General features: G+C 32.8%; 2 protein-coding genes and 1 pseudogene across 4 annotated transcripts; 2 read left to right on the top strand and 1 right to left on the bottom strand.

The window, feature by feature from the left end:
* Positions 1–1601: 1601 nt before the first annotated feature.
* LOC100820329 (7-methyl-GTP pyrophosphatase) lies at positions 1602–5640 on the top strand. 3 transcript variants are annotated; one of them, XM_003520271.4, is made up of 9 exons: positions 1613–1804; positions 2145–2216; positions 2297–2371; positions 3316–3399; positions 4080–4149; positions 4243–4334; positions 4732–4773; positions 4943–5023; positions 5383–5640. In XM_003520271.4, exons 1-9 carry the CDS (start codon positions 1778–1780, stop codon positions 5452–5454), a joined length of 615 nt encoding a protein of 204 aa, XP_003520319.1. In that variant the 5' UTR covers positions 1613–1777; the 3' UTR covers positions 5455–5640. The 3 variants fall into 3 exon arrangements, with proteins under 3 accessions (XP_040867101.1, XP_040867105.1, XP_003520319.1); XM_041011167.1 differs by lacking the exon at positions 5383–5640 and having other exon boundaries at positions 1602–1804; positions 4885–5025; XM_041011171.1 differs by lacking the exon at positions 5383–5640 and having other exon boundaries at positions 1602–1804; positions 4732–4758; positions 4885–5019.
* A 2245-nt stretch (positions 5641–7885) lies between these two features.
* On the bottom strand, positions 7886–9874 carry LOC100799154 (GATA transcription factor 18). The gene is made up of 2 exons (XM_003519850.5): positions 8910–9874; positions 7886–8583 (listed from the first exon to the last, which is right to left on the bottom strand). The coding sequence occupies exons 1-2, from the start codon at positions 9369–9371 to the stop codon at positions 8287–8289; spliced, it is 759 nt and encodes a 252-aa protein (XP_003519898.2). The 5' UTR covers positions 9372–9874; the 3' UTR covers positions 7886–8286.
* Positions 9875–16888: 7014 nt separating this feature from the next.
* Positions 16889–17297, top strand: LOC113000382 (uncharacterized; annotated as a pseudogene).
* The last annotated feature ends 3358 nt before the right edge of the window (positions 17298–20655 follow it).

Here is a 20655-nt window from a genome sequence, read left to right as displayed (position 1 = left end):
GAAATTTACAAAATAATAATAATGGAGTGATAAAATGTACAATTTAGTAAAAAAATAAACTGTGTTATAAGTATATTTTGCTCTAAGTAAATTTAATAAAGAAACCTGTTAAAATTAGTTTTATTTTTATGGATTCTATTATAGTATTTATTTTATTTTATACAACATAACAACACTTTTTTTTATCTAGTAGTATAATGTATAATTCTAAAACACTTTTTTTTATTTTTAATTTAACTCATTTTTGTTTTAAATTCAAATCATTGATCATTTTTATCCATCTTTTCCATCTTCTGATTACTCTTCTTGAGTAATTCACATTCTTTTGCTCGTCTTTTTTTAATAAGTGAACTCAATATAAACAATATCATATTATGTTTATCTCATGTGAATTGTTCCTTGGATTCCTATACCTAGACATACATTATCATGGTAGCTTCTATGTTTCCTTTTTGTTTGACGAGATTTTTCGCATTTGAGATTGTCAACTCACAACGCACCCTCTAACTAACAACATGTTGGGTTAAGTGTTGAATACTTTAATTGCATGTTTGGCATGGTTTGTTTTGTATATAGACAAAAACTATATATAAATGTAATTTAATTTTCATGTTTGACAAAACATTTTTGCATTACAAATGTGTGTTTAGTAGGAATGATAAAATAAGTTGAATCCGATAAATTCATCCGTTTAACCCATAAAAAATATTTGAATGTTTCTTTTTAGTTGATGCTAAACTTAATTTTGCATTGGTATAAAAATAGTGGCATTGAATTGTGTCAGCTAGGCCAACACTATTAGTATTGGTGTAAGCTTGACACTGGGCTTCAGATGCTATAAACGCGTTTGTTGTAGTGCCATCTGTAAATATGGTTAGAGATTAAGAATAAATGAATCCGGTTGTGTTATTAAAATAACATTATTTATGTTTGTCTCATAAGTCATTAAAAATAAATGAATATCAATTTTTACTTGTGACATTAATTATCAATTATGTCTCACAAGTACTTTTTTGGTATATAAGAAGAAAAAACTGATCTCACTAAGGAATTAATTAACCATTAAATTGTGTCAATTTCAAATATATATAAAAAAACTTTTCTTAGACTATCATTTATTAAAATTTGATATCAAACATAAACATAAGAAAAATCTTGTTACTGTTAAATAAAAAGGTATAATCTCATTAAATAAAATAAAATTAGTTAAGATTTATTTACATTTAAAATAAAAAATAAGATATTTTATTGTGTATATTCAAGAGTGAAGAGAATAATTAGTAGTGTCACAACTAGTTAAAAGTAAATGAATTTGTACATACAGTTATCAATCTATACTTATGATATTAATAATTAAATATGCCTCGTCATAAGTGATTAATATGTCATAATGTTGAAATATTCTATAGTAGTTAACTATGCCTTAAAAGTGGTTAACATGACAGATGGATATTGGGTGAACATTTTTCAGTGAGAAGATTATAACTTTTATTTTTCATTATTTCATAAATTAATATTTCAGTTTCTTTTATCAACATTAAATGTTATAAAATATTTGTAAAACTTGAAAATTTTAGTGTACCAGATCATATTTTAGCCAAAAGATTTTTTTCCCCTGAAATCCATTCAAATCTAATCCATGATGTGAAGCAATCGGACGGTCAAAGTAAGTTTATTTATCTTCAGTTCTTGTAGCCTCCTATTCTTTCGGAAGCAGCTCTGGACTCTTCTGCAGCTGCATAACTCATAAGAGCTTGAAAATCACGCGTTCGCGGAAATGGCTACAAAAAATCCACCCTTCAAGGTTTGGGGCATTTTCTCTTTAATACATTTCAAATCATGTATCTACCTACCCATAAACGGTGTAGAATTTATTTCACTTCAGCCATACCTTATAATTGTTGTTATTATTCATAAATAAATAACCGAATAAACTGTATGAACTCTATTTTCATATCTTGCAACTCCTTAATGGATGCTTTATTACATTCTTATAATAATTTCACATTGCAATGTCCTTCCATGTAATCGACGACTACCCTGTTTTGTTTTGTTTTGCCTTGTCTTTTTTTTTTTTTTTTTTTTTAGTAACTGAAAAAGATAAAGCAATTAATGCAATCTCTGAGTTTGTTATCTTTCAATAGATAATTCTGGGCTCTTCTTCGAAGGCTCGTAGAGAGATTCTTGCTGAGATGGGATATGAGTTCGCAATAATGGTATGCGTTAGTGTTATAATGCAATTGCTTCTGTTTTGTTACCATAATTTTGAAAGAGCTTGGCTTGGCCTGTAATTTAGACTGCAGACATTGATGAGAAAGGTATTAGGAGAGAAAAGCCAGAAGATTTGGTAATGGCATTAGCTGAGGCAAAGGTATGGATTCCTCGGTTTCCTATTATTATTTATTTTAATTATGTGGATACAAATCTTACAATCACTTCCTCTTGGGATGCTGTGGGATAACTGGTTAAGAAATTAAGAATTACACCCCAAGAATAGTTATGATTTGTGTTGGTTGTTCTTGACATGATTGACTCCATCAATCTTCTCAGAGTTCTTATTTGACTTTGTGAAATCCTTGGGGTACTGTTGTGTTGTCCCTTTTCCTTTTAAAAACAATTAAACTGGTTTCTTTTATTGATAAATTAGTCTTCATTGGAGTCTTTATCTCTATAGTAAATGTTTTGCATTTGACAGTTATAGGTATCCTATGCACGGTAATTCATTGTGCATTATCTCCATGATACTAAAAGATTTAAGAATGCTGGTATTTTGTGTAAACACTCAGGGTTTGCTTATTTGAGATGAAAAAATGAGAAGTTGAAAAGTAGGGTGAGGAGTGGAGATGGGGTGGGATGAAATGATTTTGATTTTCTCTAATAGTCTCTTCTTAGTGGGTGGAAAATCTATTTTAGCTCATTTCATGTTACACTGCAGTTTCTATCTTCCTAAACTTCTTCTGTCACAAGTTCGTTCTGAATTTTAATATATCCTTAAACAAGCTCACCGTTGAGCATGAGAGGCAGTTAACACAAGATCGTGTCTTTACTCTTTTGCTTGATTTGTAACAATATTTATTTCTGAAGAATACAAAACTTATTTAAGGTCTCTGCATCAGATTGTTGTGATTGAATATGCAGAATGATTTCAGGTTGTCACGGGCCTTTCCAGAAATTTCTCTAAAAGCTAAATAAATAAAATAGTAGAAAAACATATCATAAAGTTGAGAGGTTGTACCAACGAGCAATTTGAAATCCTCCTCATCTATTGATTATTTCAAGGTACATTTAGTGCTCTAACCTTGATATTCTTATTAGGCTGATGCTATTGTGCAAAGGCTCCCTGTTGGGGGTCCATTGGAGGAAGATGCTTCTACAACACTGTTAATTACTGCAGACACGGTATGCCATATTCTTTCTGTCTCTCACTGTTGTTTGTTTCAACTATGTATCAATGATAAGAAATTACAGCTATCTTATCTGCATATGCATAAAGCAGAAAGGCATTCTTTTGCAGATAATATCTGCACTACTCTATCTCTGTTCTGGTTACAAACATAACCTTATTGATACAGTTGCCCATCCCAGCTCACATTCTAGTTGCTATCTGCAATCATATAAATCAATTTCATTTTTATACAAGAATATGTTAGTGGAAAGAAAGGAAAGGGAATTCAACATAGCAGAAGCATAATAGAATATGTTCCCAAGCCAGGGGCTTCACTTCACTTTCATATATGAAACAGACTAGTTATTTAGAGAAGATACACAAATTAAAGCAGATTAGCCTCCAGAAAATAAATCACACTCAGTTGTGCACTTGTGCTTTAATGTGTATAAACCTACACATGCAAATTCCATTTTATAAGTCAAGCTAAAGATTTGTCTTAGAGACTGCTTTTTTATTTGCACCTTTTTGTGTCTGGGGTCACCATATTTTATGTGTCTCACATTCTATATGTTCTTGCTTAAACTTCAAGTTACAATCTGATTCCTATATAGTCAGTCACCTTATACTGATTTTATTTTTGCTAAAAGTCTAAGACTTTTGTAAAACTGTATGTGTTGCAAATGTTTTGCAGGTTGTGGTGTATCGAGGAGTAATAAGGGAAAAACCAACTAGTGAAAAAGAAGCACATGAATTCATCAAAGGTTTGCATAATGGATTTCAGTTCCCTTCTTTTATTGTGGTTATTGGTACTTGGTAGATATAAAAGCCACATCCACAAATTTGAATATTTGCAGGATATTCTGGTAGTCATGCAGCAGTGGTAGGATCTATTGTAGTAACTAACCTTGCAACTGGAAAACGATGTGGGGGCTGGGACAGTGCAGAGGTACAAGTTGCTTCTGCTTGAGCTTGTGTTATCTATTTTCTTCTGTGACAATAAAAAATCAAATTATTTTATTCTATTTGGGTCTTTGGGTGCATAAAAAAATTCATTGGTTCCTAGATTTAAAGAATTACCTTGTGACTTATGATTAGATGTGGGAAATGCTCTTTTGAGATTATTGGTTTGTTGCTCAGTATAAGAAAGTTCACTAGCAGGGAAATAAATTTCCTTCTTCATACGAAGTGTTACCATCTTAGATTAATTAACCCTTAATCCTTCCCCATCAGGCTCAAGTCTTTTTAGTTACCATCCAGGCTGCATTGTTTTCATTGTTACTTTTTATTAATTGAATGTTTCTCTTCGCAGATAACTTGGCTAACATTTGTGATTATTATGACAGGTTTACTTCCTTGAAATTCCAGATGAGGTCATTGATAGTCTGGTAAACTTTTTAGAAGTACACTTTTCACCCTTGCACTGAATTAAGTATGAAGGTGAAAAGGGTACTTTACCAGTTTCTCAAAACATATGATCTTTTGAAACTTTCTTTCAGGAAATTCTTGTCAACCTGAATACTATATGAGTTTTCTTATTTGATGGGAGCTTCTCAGATTGACGAGGGGATTACATTCAACGTTGCTGGAGGTTTGATGCTGGAACATCCATTGACATTACCCTTTGTGGATGCAGTAGTAAGTTATCTTGCTTTCCCAAAAACACACTCTCAAGAAGCATATGCTGCACATTAAAACAAGATTCTTATGGAACAGTTGGGCATCATGATAAGCACTAATTTCAATACCTTTTTTCCTGGGCTTCATAATTGAAACTTTGTAATCTTTTGTTGCCATTATTTTGGGACTTTCTTATATATATATGCAGGAATAAAATCTTTGCAGCTTTAGTCTTCACTCATTGCTCACACATCTATGCCAATGTTATATTTTCCTAGATGACCAATATTTAAAATGTTTGTCATTAGTCAGATGTAAATGTGGATTCATTCCTCTTCTTTTTCTTAACAAAATAAGCTGTGTGATGCTTGTGGTAGGTTGGATCGACTGATACAGTGATGGGACTTTCCAAAGCTCTTACAGAGAAACTCTTATTGGAAGCACTATAGCCGTTGCAACGATAGTAAAATTAAATTCTGAGAGATACCAAGTGCTGGTTAACCGCAAAAATTACTGCCATTAAATTCAATTTTTTTGGTTTGACCGATTCATGTAATGCAAAATGCAAACAAGAATGCCCGAGACTTCACTGAATATTTTATCACAAGCTGAAAAAGTTTGTTATTTAACTTCAATGATTCATTTCCCAGTCTTGCATAACATGATTGATTGTATCAGCAATCCACTCTTGGATTACAAATTTATCACACCAATCAGACGCATAAGTGGTGATTCCTCTGAGGCTGTGAATTGCACTTTCCAGTCCAAGGTTGAATATCAGTTCCGGGTAGGGTGGCCATTTCTTTCTACAACAGTACAGTTAAGAAATTACAAAGATTCTCTCAGAATTCAGTACAAAAATTCTTGTTGCAGTCACATAACATAACAAAGACCAAGAAATTTGTGGCTTTGAAATGCTCATTTTGGCCCTTAGGGTTTCATGATAATAAGTGTTAATTACCTTGTGAGCATGGCGAGGATCTTGGGATCATTTGATAAACTTGAAAGAAAAAGAAAAGAAAAATCCCGTCTGGATCATCTCATTGATGCAGTGGATACTGTCATCCAAAGATAGCATATTAGGTTTAAGAATGCTCTTTAAAGTTTGAACCATTTCATGAATAATGGCATAACAATCATTAATCAAGATGTAGATTCTAGAGGCTATATCTTGGACCAACCAATCAAATCCCTCAAGCAGACCCTCACCAGTGTATCCACTACAGCCAACCATATATCTTCCAGTGCCGAGATTTATTCATGGCTTCCAAGTTCAGCACCTACACAATTGAGCATATTAAAAATAAGTTCAGAGAAATAATTATATATTCAACTTGGGATAACTACCTTGATCCCTTGTCATTCAGGAATCAGGATTTTCAGGATTCAACCTAAGCCATTTAATTACTGATTTTATTTAATATTCTTAAACTTTGTTCCCCGTGTTCTTGAAAAAAAGTATAATTCAAGTTTTGCATGATCAATTTCTTGTGCACTTCCAACTAATTGGAATCCTAAATTTCTAAAATCAGTTCAAAGCTGTTGAAACATTAACTGAACTTGACAAAAGTAGCTATAAAGCTAATCAGTAACAGATATAGTTGGAATATAAAAAACATGATTAATAATTGATTGTTTTTTCTACGTAAAATTGCCATAAAATGTAACTCTCTTTGCTTAAGGTTGTTCATTTTCATATTATTTTCCAGAGATTTTTATTTTAAAGGATTTTGCAGAGAAATAAAGAGGTGAGACCTACACCTTTTTATTTGGCTTCTCTCCTTAATTTTCTTCTATTAAATAAATAAACACATCTATTAATTTATTTATTCTCTCTCCATTTTATTTCTTCACCATTTATGCTGAACCAAATTAATCATTTTGTTGATGATTAATATGAATAGATAATTTTCATGAGTCAAGTCACACATACCAATTGGAAATAGTACCTCTAATGATGGTAGATTTGATGATGAAAAAAGTAGTCTTAGTTGGCAGGCAGTGCAACTCGATCTAACCCGACGGATTCGATAAAAAGACATTTCAGTTTTACTATTCTGAACCGCACGGTGTCCGGTTCAGAGAGAACAGTGATCCAACATACATATCCAACCGTCAGAATAACATCAACCTCTCTCTCTCTTTCCCAATGTGTACCAAATCAACCTATCAATGAATGGCTGTTGAAAAATGTTACTAATTGGATAAGGAAAATAACTCGTGTACGTATATCCAAACGATATTTGAAATTAAAAAATAAAATACATATGCCTAAATATAATATATGATTTTTTTTGACAAATAAATATAAGAAATGATGTAGTGGAGTAGTATAATAAAAATATTAATGTTTAATGCGAAGGACTATTATCACTTTATTATTTAATATATAAATAAGTCATTCATTCAAGTGAGATTGAATTTGATTGATTTTTAATTTAATTTTTTTAGATGAAAAAAAATATAATTATATGTATAGAATATGATTAAGTTTGAACATTAGTCATTGAGAAATTGATGAATATTGTATATCAACATAATTATAAAAAAAGTATAACGGTTGTATTTTGTTAGTACTTTTTTATATCTCTCTTTTTAGTATTACATTATTATAATACTTAACTTTTTTTCTCATCTCTCTTTAGTATTTTATCTCTCTTTTTTAAGTCACTAGTGCATATTTATATTTCTTTCATTTTAGGAGTTAATTAAGCAATTAATTTCCATGCCCGTTATAGAGATCTAAAAAAAGAGAAGGCAATGGAGGGGATAGAACACAACAAAATGGACCATAAAGCCTAGCACCAAATGCATATCACGGTCACGGTCATGGTCATGAATACAGAACAGAATAATATATAGTATAACAGAGAGGGAAAGTGAAGGAACAGAAAGGTAGTAGGATTAACAAGTAACTGAAAGAGAAAGTTAAAGAAGGAAGACCAAAGAAAAAGCAAACTAAGAACATAGAATTATCCTGTTCTCACTCCATCCATCATCTTTCACAAGACGGAGAAAAAGGAACCAAACAAAAAGGAAAAGGTCAAATAAAATATATAAATAATAAAAAAAAAACATCACATTGACGAGACCATAATGCGATGCAACCATCGCTATCAAAAACATCTACATCACCATCGTAAAACGTCGACGTACACCTGCGTGGTCTTGAACGTCAAGGTTGTAATTAATTTATAGCTACTTGGATTCCAACTTTTGTCATTTTTTTTTTCTTCTCTCTCCCTTTCTCGTTATTGTTAACGTATTAAGGATTAAGGATATCACCATCGTTCATCAACCAGGCTCGTTCGATCTGGAATGTTGAGTTTCCAAGAGAGGAACGGAATGCCATTATTATCCGAGTCTCTGTCATCGGAATCATCCATGAAGCGTAACTCGTTACCCATCATCTTCTGGCTCTGAGAGTGTGCGTACCATGAATTGTTGTGGTGGTGGCCGTACACGCGCGCCGATTCCATTGCGCCGCCGGGAACCGCCGCTGACGCTGACGTGGCCCCCGCGGCGCTCGCTCTTCTCTGTTCCTTCTTGAATCTGATCCCGCAAGCGTTGCATAGTGACTGCGTTTCAATTCAAAGGCAACACAACATTACAAAACAAATCCAATAAAATAATAAAAAATGAAAAGTATGTATTTCAGGGATCAATGAACGTTTCCTTAGTTTTTATGGCTGTCTTACTTGATAAGTATTATCAAATAAACGGCTCACCAATGTTTCATCATTATTAATAAAAAAAAGAATTTTGAAAATTATTTTATTAAATACTAATTTTATAACGAACATAGTGTGATTTTAATGAAATTTTCACCAAGTTTAGCAATTAGAAGCATTTTACAAAAGTTACTCATGAATTAGAGATAACTGGATTGAATATGGTGATATACCTTTGGGCCACGAGGACCGTTCCTCCAGAGGGGAGTGGAAGTGGTGTCGCAGTTAGCGCAACGACGAGCGAGGAGAGAGTCGTTGTTGTTGTTGCTTCCTCTGCTGCTAGACTTGCTTTGAGATTGCGTGATGTTGTTGTTGTTGTGATTGGAATGGAGCAGATCCCAGCAAAAACTGGTGACACCAGAACGACGTTGGTGACGGTGTCGTTTGTTGTCGTCCTCGTCTTGGGTTAAACGCGTGGAGGGGGTTCCGAGGGAGAGCGTGCAGTCGACGGAGGAATGAGAGGGCGTGAAGGAAGAATAGATGTCGTGTTCTTGGTAATATTCGTTGTTGTTGGGCATAGAAAACAGCATCGACCCATAAGAGCTGGCTTCGCTGCTATTGTGATTGTGATACATGCCGCATGTGCAAGTGCCCATCACGTGCCCCTGTGAGCTTCCACAACAATGATGCATCATTTCCCCGATTTTGATCGATCTCCTCTTGTTTTCACCGGCTGCTCCTCCTCCTCCTCCTTTGTGTCAAATTTTAAAGAGAGAGAGATTGGAAATGCAATGATAGAAGGTTTGAAATGGGAAGAAAGAGTTAAAATGGTACGGGAGAGGGGGGGAGAAGTGAGAAGTGGGTGTTGTCAGGTAGCTTTATAAGCTAAGAAAATGGCGAAATACCAGTCAGCAGCTGCAGTCCACGTTGTCGTTAACTGCGAATGGAGGTATGCACAAATGAATTGGAGGGACCCAGAGCCAGTAGAGTGGGAAAGAGTGAGGTGGTAGGGTAGTAGTGGAAGGAAAGGGAAAGGGAAGGGTTTTTGAGTTTGTATCTGTGGCACTGTTGGTGAGTCTGCATAAGATTTTCTGATGCATGATGTCAAATTTATAGGAAGAGAAAGAGTGCAATGGGTTTGGTCATTGGGTAGTCAAAAGTGGGCACGTGACAGTGGGAAACAGTATTCTCCGATCACGAGGCTTTATTAGTGTCTCAAACCCGATACCCATAAAAAAAACCTCTGTCTGTATCCGTATCACTGCCATCCCCCAAGGAAAATGGAATAGTACTTCCCTACTCTCTCTCACGCTCCCTTCATAAACACCCGCTCTAATCCCAATGCTGCTAATTAAGCATATACCCCGTTTTATTTCCTAAGATATGCTGACAAATTTTAATTTCTTGATCGGCTATGGAATTAGCTTTTGAAGCTTAGTCTTCCCCCTCCTCCCAATAATATATTTATTATAATCAGAACATGTGGCTCTTTAGAAGAATTCTAAGGTATTTTGCATATGTGATTTTTTTTATGAAGCTTAATCATATTTAATTTTTTTAATGATAAAGTATTTTGCAATAATCAATAATTATTTTTTTATAATTTTAACATGTGTTATCAACTGAGGTATAAAATTTATAACTATAACCTCATATCATATATTTTAATGTTAATATTAAAATTTAATTATTATAAAATAAAAAATATACCTTGGAAGCAATAATAGTTTAATTTATAAACATTTAAACACCCAATAAAAATTTACTTTATCTTTATATTGTATTAAAACTAACAATATATAACTGTTTTAAGCATGTGAATTAATTAATATAAGACTGTTTTAGTTAAATTAATAATGTTAAATTTGAGTCATAAATATATAAATGTTTTAAATACTCAACAACATAGTCTTACTCAATTTGATCAAAATTATTCTCATGAAATATATTTAGTCTATACTATGAAAAAATAATCTTAATTACTAAAAACTAAATAAGATAATGTATTAAAATGATCAAATTTTATTAAATATTTGTATAAAAATATTTTATATTGACGAACTATATAAATTAAAGTTAAATATATTTGTTGATAATTGAATGTCAATTAAATTAATAAAATATTTTAATTAAAATTAATGATAAATATATTCTTACTTTTTCTTATTGTGCAATATTCGTACTTTGACTGAGTCAAATTCAAATGTTTTAAAAGTTTTATTCATAAATATTAAACAAATAGTATTATATTATCAAAATATACGAATGCTTATAAAAAATAAGACGCAGGCTAGCGTGGGGAACCTTCTCAAGTCCTCCACGGTGAGAAACAAAGGTAGTCCGCAGGATAGGGATTTTTTCGAGATAAGTGTAGTTTCACCATAGATTTGCCTACATTGGATTAATTTCTAATGAAAAAAAAAACATGTCCCCTCTTCCGGTCTCTGCTTCTTCTCCCTTTGCGCAGGGACACATGGAACCAGCTCACAAGTGCAAGACAATGAGCGCGTGGAGGAGAAAATCTCATACACTCCCTTTGCCAAAACTGCAACTCCGACATCAAGAACATCGACGTCACTGCATCCCCGGCAATTGCGTGCTGAACGTTTTCTTTCTCCCATCCAGAGAAACCCCAAGAAATTGCAATAGAGACAGAAAGAAATTAAAGAAAATAAAACAATATTTTTTTAAAAAATTTATCCAGTGTGGCAGTCCTACAATAATCTCAAATTTTTTTGTACATCTAACAGATCTCCTTTGTTTCTCATGATGGGGGACATGTTGAGGTCCCCAGGCTAGCTTGCGTCATAAAAATAAACACAAAATTATCATATAACAAAATCACTTGAAATTTTGACGGGAGAGAATCGTAATTATATCATCTGTGTACGTACGTAAGTGAAACTAAAGTTGCAATAGTTGTCAGTTTGAATTGTCATGTGAGATGCATATTATATATTGATGGACTAAAGTTATAAAAATACTTCACACAAGATGTGAATAAACGTTTCATTTGCTTGTCACGCACTTTGATGAGTGGTGGGATAGGTCCAATTGGTGGGGTTAGTATAGTGAGTGTACACACATGCGAAGACTTATTATTATTATTATGCAAATCTTAATCGGTTGTGTTCTTAGAACAACTATTAAAAAAATCATATTGTTTATTATTTTTTTTATTCCCTTTTAATTTATATAATAAATATATATATTTTTAATTTCTTAAAGAGTGTCTTAAGTTAAGGATACTGGTTATGTGGCTAATAAGACCTTATTATTATTATTTTGAAGTTGAACAGAACAATGACCACCACTCTTGTTGCTAAGACAACAGAACATATCCACTGCTCCCTTAGTTGTTGTTATAGGCCGTCCAATCCGTGAAATGTGCAGCAAAAAACCACAACGACCAGTTTTTTTTTTTTTTTTTTGTAGATGATTCAGTAGCTGCTGGACCGTACCAAGGGAATCACGTGAATCAAAACAAAGGCAAGTTCGTCAATTGTCATGATAGTAACCTCCTGCCCCGAATCCAAACCCCATCACACCAACATTGCCTTTTAGGAGGACCAGTTGCTGATGGGGGCAACAGTATTAGTAGTAGCCGTAGAAAGAAGCTTAAGAAGCGAAGAAAGAACAAAACAACTGAATATATTGAACAACAACAAGAGAAGATCCTGAGATTTGGATTGGATCACATTTAGAGAAAATAAAAAATAAAAAAAGTGGCCAAAGAGAGAGAATGAGATAAAGGTCTCCCCAAATGAGATACCCTGCAATCATCAAAGCAACTGTGCACTGGCTTCTCACTTGGCTTCTTATGTGTCTAGTCCACTAGACAACAACACATTTCTATGGGTCAAAGATAGAAACTACTATACCAAAAAGAAACAAAGAAAAGGGTCGCAACAAACAACATTAAAAATTAAATTACTAATACCAAAAATGTTTTCAAGGTGAATGAATAAAAAAACGCAAAAAAAGGGACCCCACATTCATCATGGCCAAACCCAATACACCCTCCTCTGGAATATCGACCCCATTCGATCAAAAGATTCAAAAACATTCATCGCGGATAGAGAGAGAGAATCAGATCTTCTAGAGATTGATGAATGAACCGTATGATAGTTCGACAAACGGGGACGACCACCGCTTTCCAAAAGATGCTCTCTCTCTCTCTCTCTCTCTCTCTATTCGCTTTGTAAACTACGATTAGCCCAAGACAAACCCTTATGTTTTCATTTACACACATTTTCTACATCCTCACGCAACCTCATCTAACGTGGATCATACTCTAGCCACCACACTCTCTTTCAGATTAACTTTTAATATTAATAAACAATAATGCTTCATAAAAAAATTCTTTAAATTAATTGTCGTCTGTGGGCCGATTTAATTAATAGTTTTATCAAAATTTAAATAAGTCTTTAATTTAAAATTTTTAATCTGATTCTTATACTTTTATCCACTTAACTTTTACAAGATTAAATTCTTTAACGGTATTTTTAATCGATTTAGCACACTATCTTGAACATATGTACAACTAAGATTTTTTTTTTTCACTTCGAAATTTGAGCCATTCCTCTTCTGCTCTTTCTAGTTAGCGTGTGACGTGTGAAGGAATGTATGTGTCTATTCCATTGTTTATCCATAAATAAAGTTCCTATTAATCATTATCTGCGAGAACCTAGAACGAGTGGAAATATTTATATATTTTGAGAAATTTATTTTTAAATACTCGCTAGATATTAGTAACTGTTGAAATTTAATTATAAATCAATGATATTTATCCGATATAGTATGTTTTTCTTGTTGTAATCCAATGTCTTGAGAACGAGAGCGTACGTGCATGCGAGTGGTGCAAGAAATGGTCACCGCCTCACGACCGCAGTTCTACACGGTCTTACATGTAATGCTCTCCCTAATCATGATGTTACGTGGCTTGTTGGATTTCATGGGACCCATATGTCACAGTGTTTCACTTTCCCAATGTAAAGGAGAAGAAAAAAGAAATAAAAATATAATTACCCAAATCGTATCTAACGCCTAATTCGACGAAAATCCTAGTAAAATTGATTTAAAATAATTAACAAGAATAGTAAATAATATCGTCAATCAAGATGCCACGTGGGTATCATGGAGGGATTTGCTTGCATGCATGCATGCAAATGTGTTAAACATCGCCGGTAGCCACATTTTTTTTAATATAATACTACTACAATGGAGTATTACTATTATAGAAGTACGTATATCGAGCAACATTAAATAAATAACACAATAATTACTATGATAAACTTTGGGAACACATAAAATTACATTCCTCAAAAGCAACAAGATACAACTGGAATGTCTGTCTTTCTCTCACTTGGTGTTAGGGACAACTCACTTTCTTATATTTTTGGTTCAAACGTGATATCCATTGAGACGAGAGAGAGAGAGAGAGAGAGCTACACTTTCAGTGGCTAGGGGGATTGGGATTGGTCTAGTGATCTTGTTGTTGACGGGATCTTCTTTGGCAGTGCCAGGTAAGGCCTCAAAGTACCAACATTGAAGAAATGGAATAAGAATATGGAGAACAAGGAAAAAAAGGAGGGGGGATTCGAAGAAAAAATAAAGTAGTATACTAACGAGGGTGGAGGCTGTGGACCAAGGTTTAGAAAAGGGGATTGTATTGTAAGAGAAACCCCTAATAAGTCATGCTTCCCTAAGAAAGTTGAGTTCTTGTCAGTATCATAACATCTCAGGCAACAAACTGTAAGCTCTAGTTGTCTCCTCTCAGGAGGTCTAACCTTTTGGTCAAAGGTGGTCTTAAACCACTGTGCATATACTATGCGCCTTAAAAGAGCATGTCTTTATCTTTTCATTTATTATTATTAATTATACTACTGTACGGGGAATGTCGATTATGTGGACTAATTATGCTAAAAGTATTTCCATCAACTTTGTTAATTTTTAATTAAGCCTCAAGTACTTTGGGTGACTACCTAATTGATTAAGCGATCCCTTGCGTACTATCCACTTTTTCTTTTTTTATGGCATACATACACCACATTTTTTATTTATTGTTTTTCCCAAAAAAACAATGTGGATGGAATTAAGATAATGCGATCCATGATGTGTATTTGCCTATATAGACAAGAAATAAATTGAAACATTTAAAAAAGAATACAGTGAGAATTAAATGGATGGATTTAATCAGAGAAAAAAATCGTGCATATTATTATTCATACTAATTTTGCAATACAATGAATTGTGAGAATATGAAAACTGACAAATTGTAAAAAAGATTACAAAAATTTCACGAAATTTATCTTTTAAAATTCAAGACTAATATTAACATGATAACCATATAGTACTTAATTAAATAATTAATTAGTTGAGAGTATCGATAACTTAAGGTGCGTTGATTCACATTGATGGATATCATTACAACTTTGAATATTTGACTATTTGGTGTTAACGGATTGCTCAAACAATTTTTGTGTTGTATAATACTACGATAATGAATAATGCAGAAGTTACCATAATATCCTTTAAATTATCTGGAGAGTTAGCCCCAAAACAAACTAGGTGTCTAAATTAAGCCACAATGACCCTGTGAAGTTTATTTTTGTCGACCAAATATGCCTCAGTGGTCGAAAACTGCAGAAGAAAACCTACCTCAATACCCAGTTTTTAGTTGTGCGTCGAGGTAGTCTATGGAAATATAAACTAGATACAGGACTTGATTTTTGGTGATCAAGTAGTCGGTACGATAGAGGATTACTATTGACTTCTTGGTTGTTAGTGATATAAATAAGACTTTTAAACATTTTGTAGTTACATGTCTCCAAAATTCGAGAGGTCAAATTTCCTTCAATGAGTGAATCATAGAGGATTAGGAAGCTAAAAGAAAAGCTTAAAGTGGAGCAAAACCTTAGAATAGGAGTCTATATAATTGGGCCCTTTTAGGACTTATGTTTGTGTAATTTTTGTTGGTTTAATTTGGCGTTTTATTGGGCCTTGTAATTGGCTTCTTAGTTTTATTATTTAGTGGTATATATAAAAGGACTCTTAAATATTTTGTAGGGACTTTTTGATCAATTGAAATTTAGCTTTTGCTAATAGAGAATGAGTTTTTCTTTGATTCTTCTTTGGAATTCTAAATTTTTATCAAATAATTTTTTATTTTTTTATGGTCAATTCTTCTCAACTTATCAATCATTAAGAATTGTGGCATTAATCTTTCATTTTTTGTCTTAATCCATTTTTACCCCTTTCTTCTACAAATATTTTCTGTGTTGACCTTCATTACAAGTTTACAACATACCAAGACTGCTATTTTTGGTTTACTTGATTGAATGTTTTCCATAACCAATCTTATATTGGCAAATGAACTATAAAAATCTCTAATCGAACAAGAGGTTGTATATATATTCAATTACTCACCATTATTTGAAGCATCTTGTGGTACAACTTCTTCAACGGAAGTTGTATTATCCATGGGCATGGAAAAGATTTTTAGAAATTTATATACAAGTCATCCACATCCTTTTTTTTATTTCATTAATGGAATTTTGTTTGTTGATTCGAGCTAAGTTTCATAAAAACATAAGCCTTTTTGAAATATCCTAAACAGTTTCTTTAGGTTGAGCGTCTCGTTCAAGAAAATATAGAATAACAAAAATATTTAAATATGTTTGATTCTTTATTGGATCATAAAAACTTACTTTCCGAAAATCTCTTCCCTTTCTTTGAGATCGAACATCAATTGCAAGATTGGATAAACGGCTTAGTAGAATAGAGATAGATAAATAATGCACCCCTAGAAACGTATAAAAAGCATCACCATGGCTTCAATTTCTCGTATTGTACAATTACTAGAAGTATCGTGGTCATTATACTAGACAGGTTTTGTACAGAGTTGAACAATTTCTATAATTAGAAATTACATGCAAAAATCAAAATTCACATATTATAATTAAACTATAAATAATTCAATAAACAAAGTGTGTTGGAAAAATGTGATATTAAAATGAACATTGCGTGTTAAAATACTTAATTGAGCATGAACAGGACAATTAGGATGCGATTCATTTAGTTAGAATATGAAATACTGAACTTTAATAAATAGAGCATGAACAGGAGTACTGGCTGTGAACAATGACAATGTAGATGTTTATAATAGATTGGGTGATGGCATCTTGGATTGGGGCGGCCATGAACAATGACAATGACCCATATAGAACCCGTGAAGCTGGTGGCAGCACAGAGGCCATTGCTACATTGCCTCATGAAGATGGCAGCTGGGGTGAAGCCCTACACCGTGATGAGTTTCTGGGTACCCTCCGACACCATAACGAAGCCGAAGAAAAAGTACGAGAAGCCCAGAATCACCACGAGCCCCAACAAGCCCGCGGTGGTTCTGGTGCATGGCAATACAAAGTTGGTGCCTTAACAAAAAAATACGCCGTCTACGTTCCTGATCTTGTCTTCTTCGGAGGTGTTTCAAGCGCAGTGTGTGGTACATCTATGGGGGAATGGTGGCGTTTAAGATGGCTGGGATGTACCCTGAAATGGTTGAAGCGTTGGTTATCACAGGGAAGCAGTGGTCCTCCTTATATATATCAAGTCTAAATTAAAATTATAAAAATAAAAAAGACACATTATTGAGGTATCCAATTCAAACAAAACAAAAGAGTTCAAGGACCTATTTAAAAATCATAAATACTTGAGAGACCTAATTAAAAAAAGTCATTCTCACTCTTACAAAGATTTTAGAACAAATGAGAATACTAGCTCCAAAGGTTGATGATCTATTAATTAGGTTTTTTTAACTATTTGTCAGTTTTTAAATAGATTCTTGTTAAATATGTATAATTTAAAAATAAATACAAATTTAAAGTTTAAATTGAAATAAAAAGTTCAAGGATTTATTTTAAAATTTGAAAAAAATTTAAGGATTCATAGAATTCCAGTCCACTCTCTGCACTTCTATTCGTTCCTAAAGACAATTAGATAAGAGTATCCAATTAAAAAAATACAAATTCTGGGACTTAATTAAAAAAAAAATTAAAGACCTAATTGAAAATTTGATGTAAGTATAGGAAATGACCAGCAAAATAATTAAATCTTTAAATAAATATAAAATATACGGACAAAATTATGACTTTATTACAATAAAAAAAGTAATACTAATATTGACGACAATTATTTTTTTTAAAGTAATAAAGTTTATATAAAAAAGTATATATTTATATTTAATTTTATTTTATAATGACGATAATAAAGATTGAACTTAAGTTTTCATTCATCTATTCCAACATCTATCCCTAGAACCTAGTAGCTAGGTTACATATTCATATTTAATTTGAATTTATTAAGAATAGATGGATTTTTTTCATTTTATTATTAACACTTTTTTTTACATCTAAAAGAGTGGCAGAAAAGGATGAAGTTATAAACAGTTTCTGCCACTAAAGCATTTAAGATTGAAAACTGCATGCTGCCAATTAAAACAGCTTAATTTGAAAGGTGAATTTTGAAGTAACTTTGCTTACGATATAATTTTCTTTCAGAAATTATTTCCAGGTGATGATCACGAATAGGAAGGAATGAGGTGAACTATTGGAAGCTAAGCCTTAGTAGTTAGCGACAAAGATATCACCATCCCAATTTTTCCACAGGTAATAATTTGCATCGCTCTAGGTGCTAAACTCATCTTAATTATACGTTCTCATCATGTGCATTCTTATCATAACCTTCATGCTACTAATTTTCCGTTTGCAGAGAATACATCTTTTATGGGCGAGAATGATAAAATTTTCAACCTCTCTCTTGCGCAAAATATGAAAGAGTAAGACTTTACACAATATATATTAAAGACTTTTCTCTCTTTCTCTCTAATCTTTTACCGACAAAAGAGAAATTATCATATCCTAGAAAAAAATTAGTAACACACTCTTTTGAAATATTTTTTTATTAGTTAAAATTTATTAAAAATAATAAAATTTTATAAAACTCGATCATATAATATTTAATATTTTTTTCAACTAATTTCATAATTTTCAATAAGGTTTAACTCTTATAAAAAATTTGATTAAAAGAATGCGTTAAAAAAATATATAAGTTTTTAACACTTCTCGTTATAATTAAATTAAACTCAAGTCATGTCATTTTCTAATGAGACATGCAATAACACGACTTGACTCATATGCAGTAAATATTTTATCTGGACTAATTGACGATCGAATACCTTTCTTTATTAGAGAGTTGCTGAGAGTAGTTGTAGATAGTAATTAAAACACAAGTCTCTGATTCAATGACATGGTTAACATGGAACGACCCCGTCTCTACAATAGATCTCTCAAGCAGTTTAATGCAGTTTTCCATACTAAAACAGTCAAACGCCCACCAAACACTATGCAATTAGTATGACTAATTCTAAGCCGAAATAGGTCTTTCTGCATACCTCAGCCCAGACATACTTATAATCCAGTGGATTGGTTCATTGCCTAGAGAAAATCCAATGACCAAAGCCTGAACATTGACATTTAATCAAATTGACAAAGTACTGAAAATCTGAAGCACGAAAAGAGAAAGAAACGTGCCAAATCAATAAAATCATACCACAAGCCACATAACAGAGAGCATTGCCAATAATTTATAAAGGTTAGAATCATTTGATACCACTCCCTGGGTTCATTGAAACAACATTTAATTTTAAATTACTTACTGAGCTGTTAAAGTTGAATTGATGAGCTCCAATGTTGGTGAATTAGTATTACCAACCTCCAAATAGAATGCAGTGGCTACAAGGGGGAGGCTAGTGTCATTAATTAGAGGAGGATAGCTGGAAAAGAATTAATGATAATTAAACTTTTCAAAAACAATTTTCAGAAATAAATAGGTGATGGTGTATATTGATGAGAAGCAATTTTTTTCATAATACATTAGAAGCATCCTTCTTTCATTTCTGTCTACTAACGAAGTAGCAATTAATCCCAGTCACTGCAACCTGCATATGTAGGTTATTTATAAGTCTGACAATTTGATACTCACATGAAGGCAATGCCAATATCTATTCTAGAGAATGTAGATTTTGACCTGCATAGCTCCAAGTCCAAATGTAGCAGCATCGCTGGATGAAATTCCTATCATACCACCACAATTCAAGACACGAGACATTAAACATTTAAAAGGGGGTGCTTACTAATAGCTAATTTCATGACACCTAATTGACAATTAATCAATAGAAAAAACTATCCAATTAATTACCTTCACTTGCAAATATCTTGCCAAAATAGAAACAAAAAAAAAAAAACACCATTGATACCAGTTAAGTTGCTGGAGCACAAGAAGTAGTCCAATTCCTAGCTGCATGCACATGGTTAGTTGGTTACCAGAAGTCAGAAGTATTTAATTTGAATTGTCAACCGAACAAAAGACCACAAAAAAATGGTGTGAGGAAAGAGGAAAAATGACAAGAGGAACACCAAAACGAAATCATTTATAACATTATAGACAATCACATGCTATGGTGGCAGTACTCTAAAGACTGCCATATGTTGCTGGACCTAGAGCACCTCTAGTGGCCAATCAATGTTACATTTAATCTAATTGCATTTTGGGGGAAGCTAGTCAACTTGTTTAATCATTGGAGCTCTTCCCAGATGCCCATAAACAATAAAAGCTTTCAAAATTTTGTACTCAATGATATCTGAATACATAGTTCCAAAGCTTAACTTCCCAAGCAAGCAAACATTAGAAATGACCATGTTTTTTGTTGCAATAATGATGAAATTCTTACAAAAATAGGTAAGAGTAAAAACTATTTACGTGAAAGGTGTAGTATGGGTGATTCTGTTTTTTGCATCGGTTGTTTCAGCAATTCCCTAGCAAAGGCAAAATCAAATAATAAATGTCATGTTGTTTCAGCAACTGCATTATAAAGACTGCATATAGAAACCACGGTGCATCTTTTGCTCCAAAGACACTCAT

This window comes from Glycine max, chromosome 2, assembly GCF_000004515.6.
Source record: "Glycine max cultivar Williams 82 chromosome 2, Glycine_max_v4.0, whole genome shotgun sequence".
In the NCBI taxonomy this organism is placed as follows: Eukaryota; Viridiplantae; Streptophyta; class Magnoliopsida; order Fabales; family Fabaceae; genus Glycine; species Glycine max.
Note: the sequence above shows the minus strand (reverse complement) of the source record. Positions and strands in the feature narration are given on the sequence as shown.

Bases quoted from the DNA above. Each gene is read 5' to 3' on its own strand.
- LOC100820329 (XM_003520271.4), top strand. From the start codon at position 1,778: ATGGCTACAAAAAATCCACCCTTCAAG. The intron at 4,774-4,942 runs GTAAACTTTTTA...GGAGCTTCTCAG, and splicing joins ATGAGGTCATTGATAGTCTG to ATTGACGAGGGGATTACATT. The intron at 5,024-5,382 runs GTAAGTTATCTT...TGCTTGTGGTAG, and splicing joins TACCCTTTGTGGATGCAGTA to GTTGGATCGACTGATACAGT.
- LOC100799154 (XM_003519850.5), bottom strand. From the start codon at position 9,371: ATGATGCATCATTGTTGTGGAAGCTCACAGGGGCACGTGATGGGCACT. The intron at 8,584-8,909 runs GTATATCACCAT...ATTGAAACGCAG, and splicing joins ACGGTCCTCGTGGCCCAAAG to TCACTATGCAACGCTTGCGG.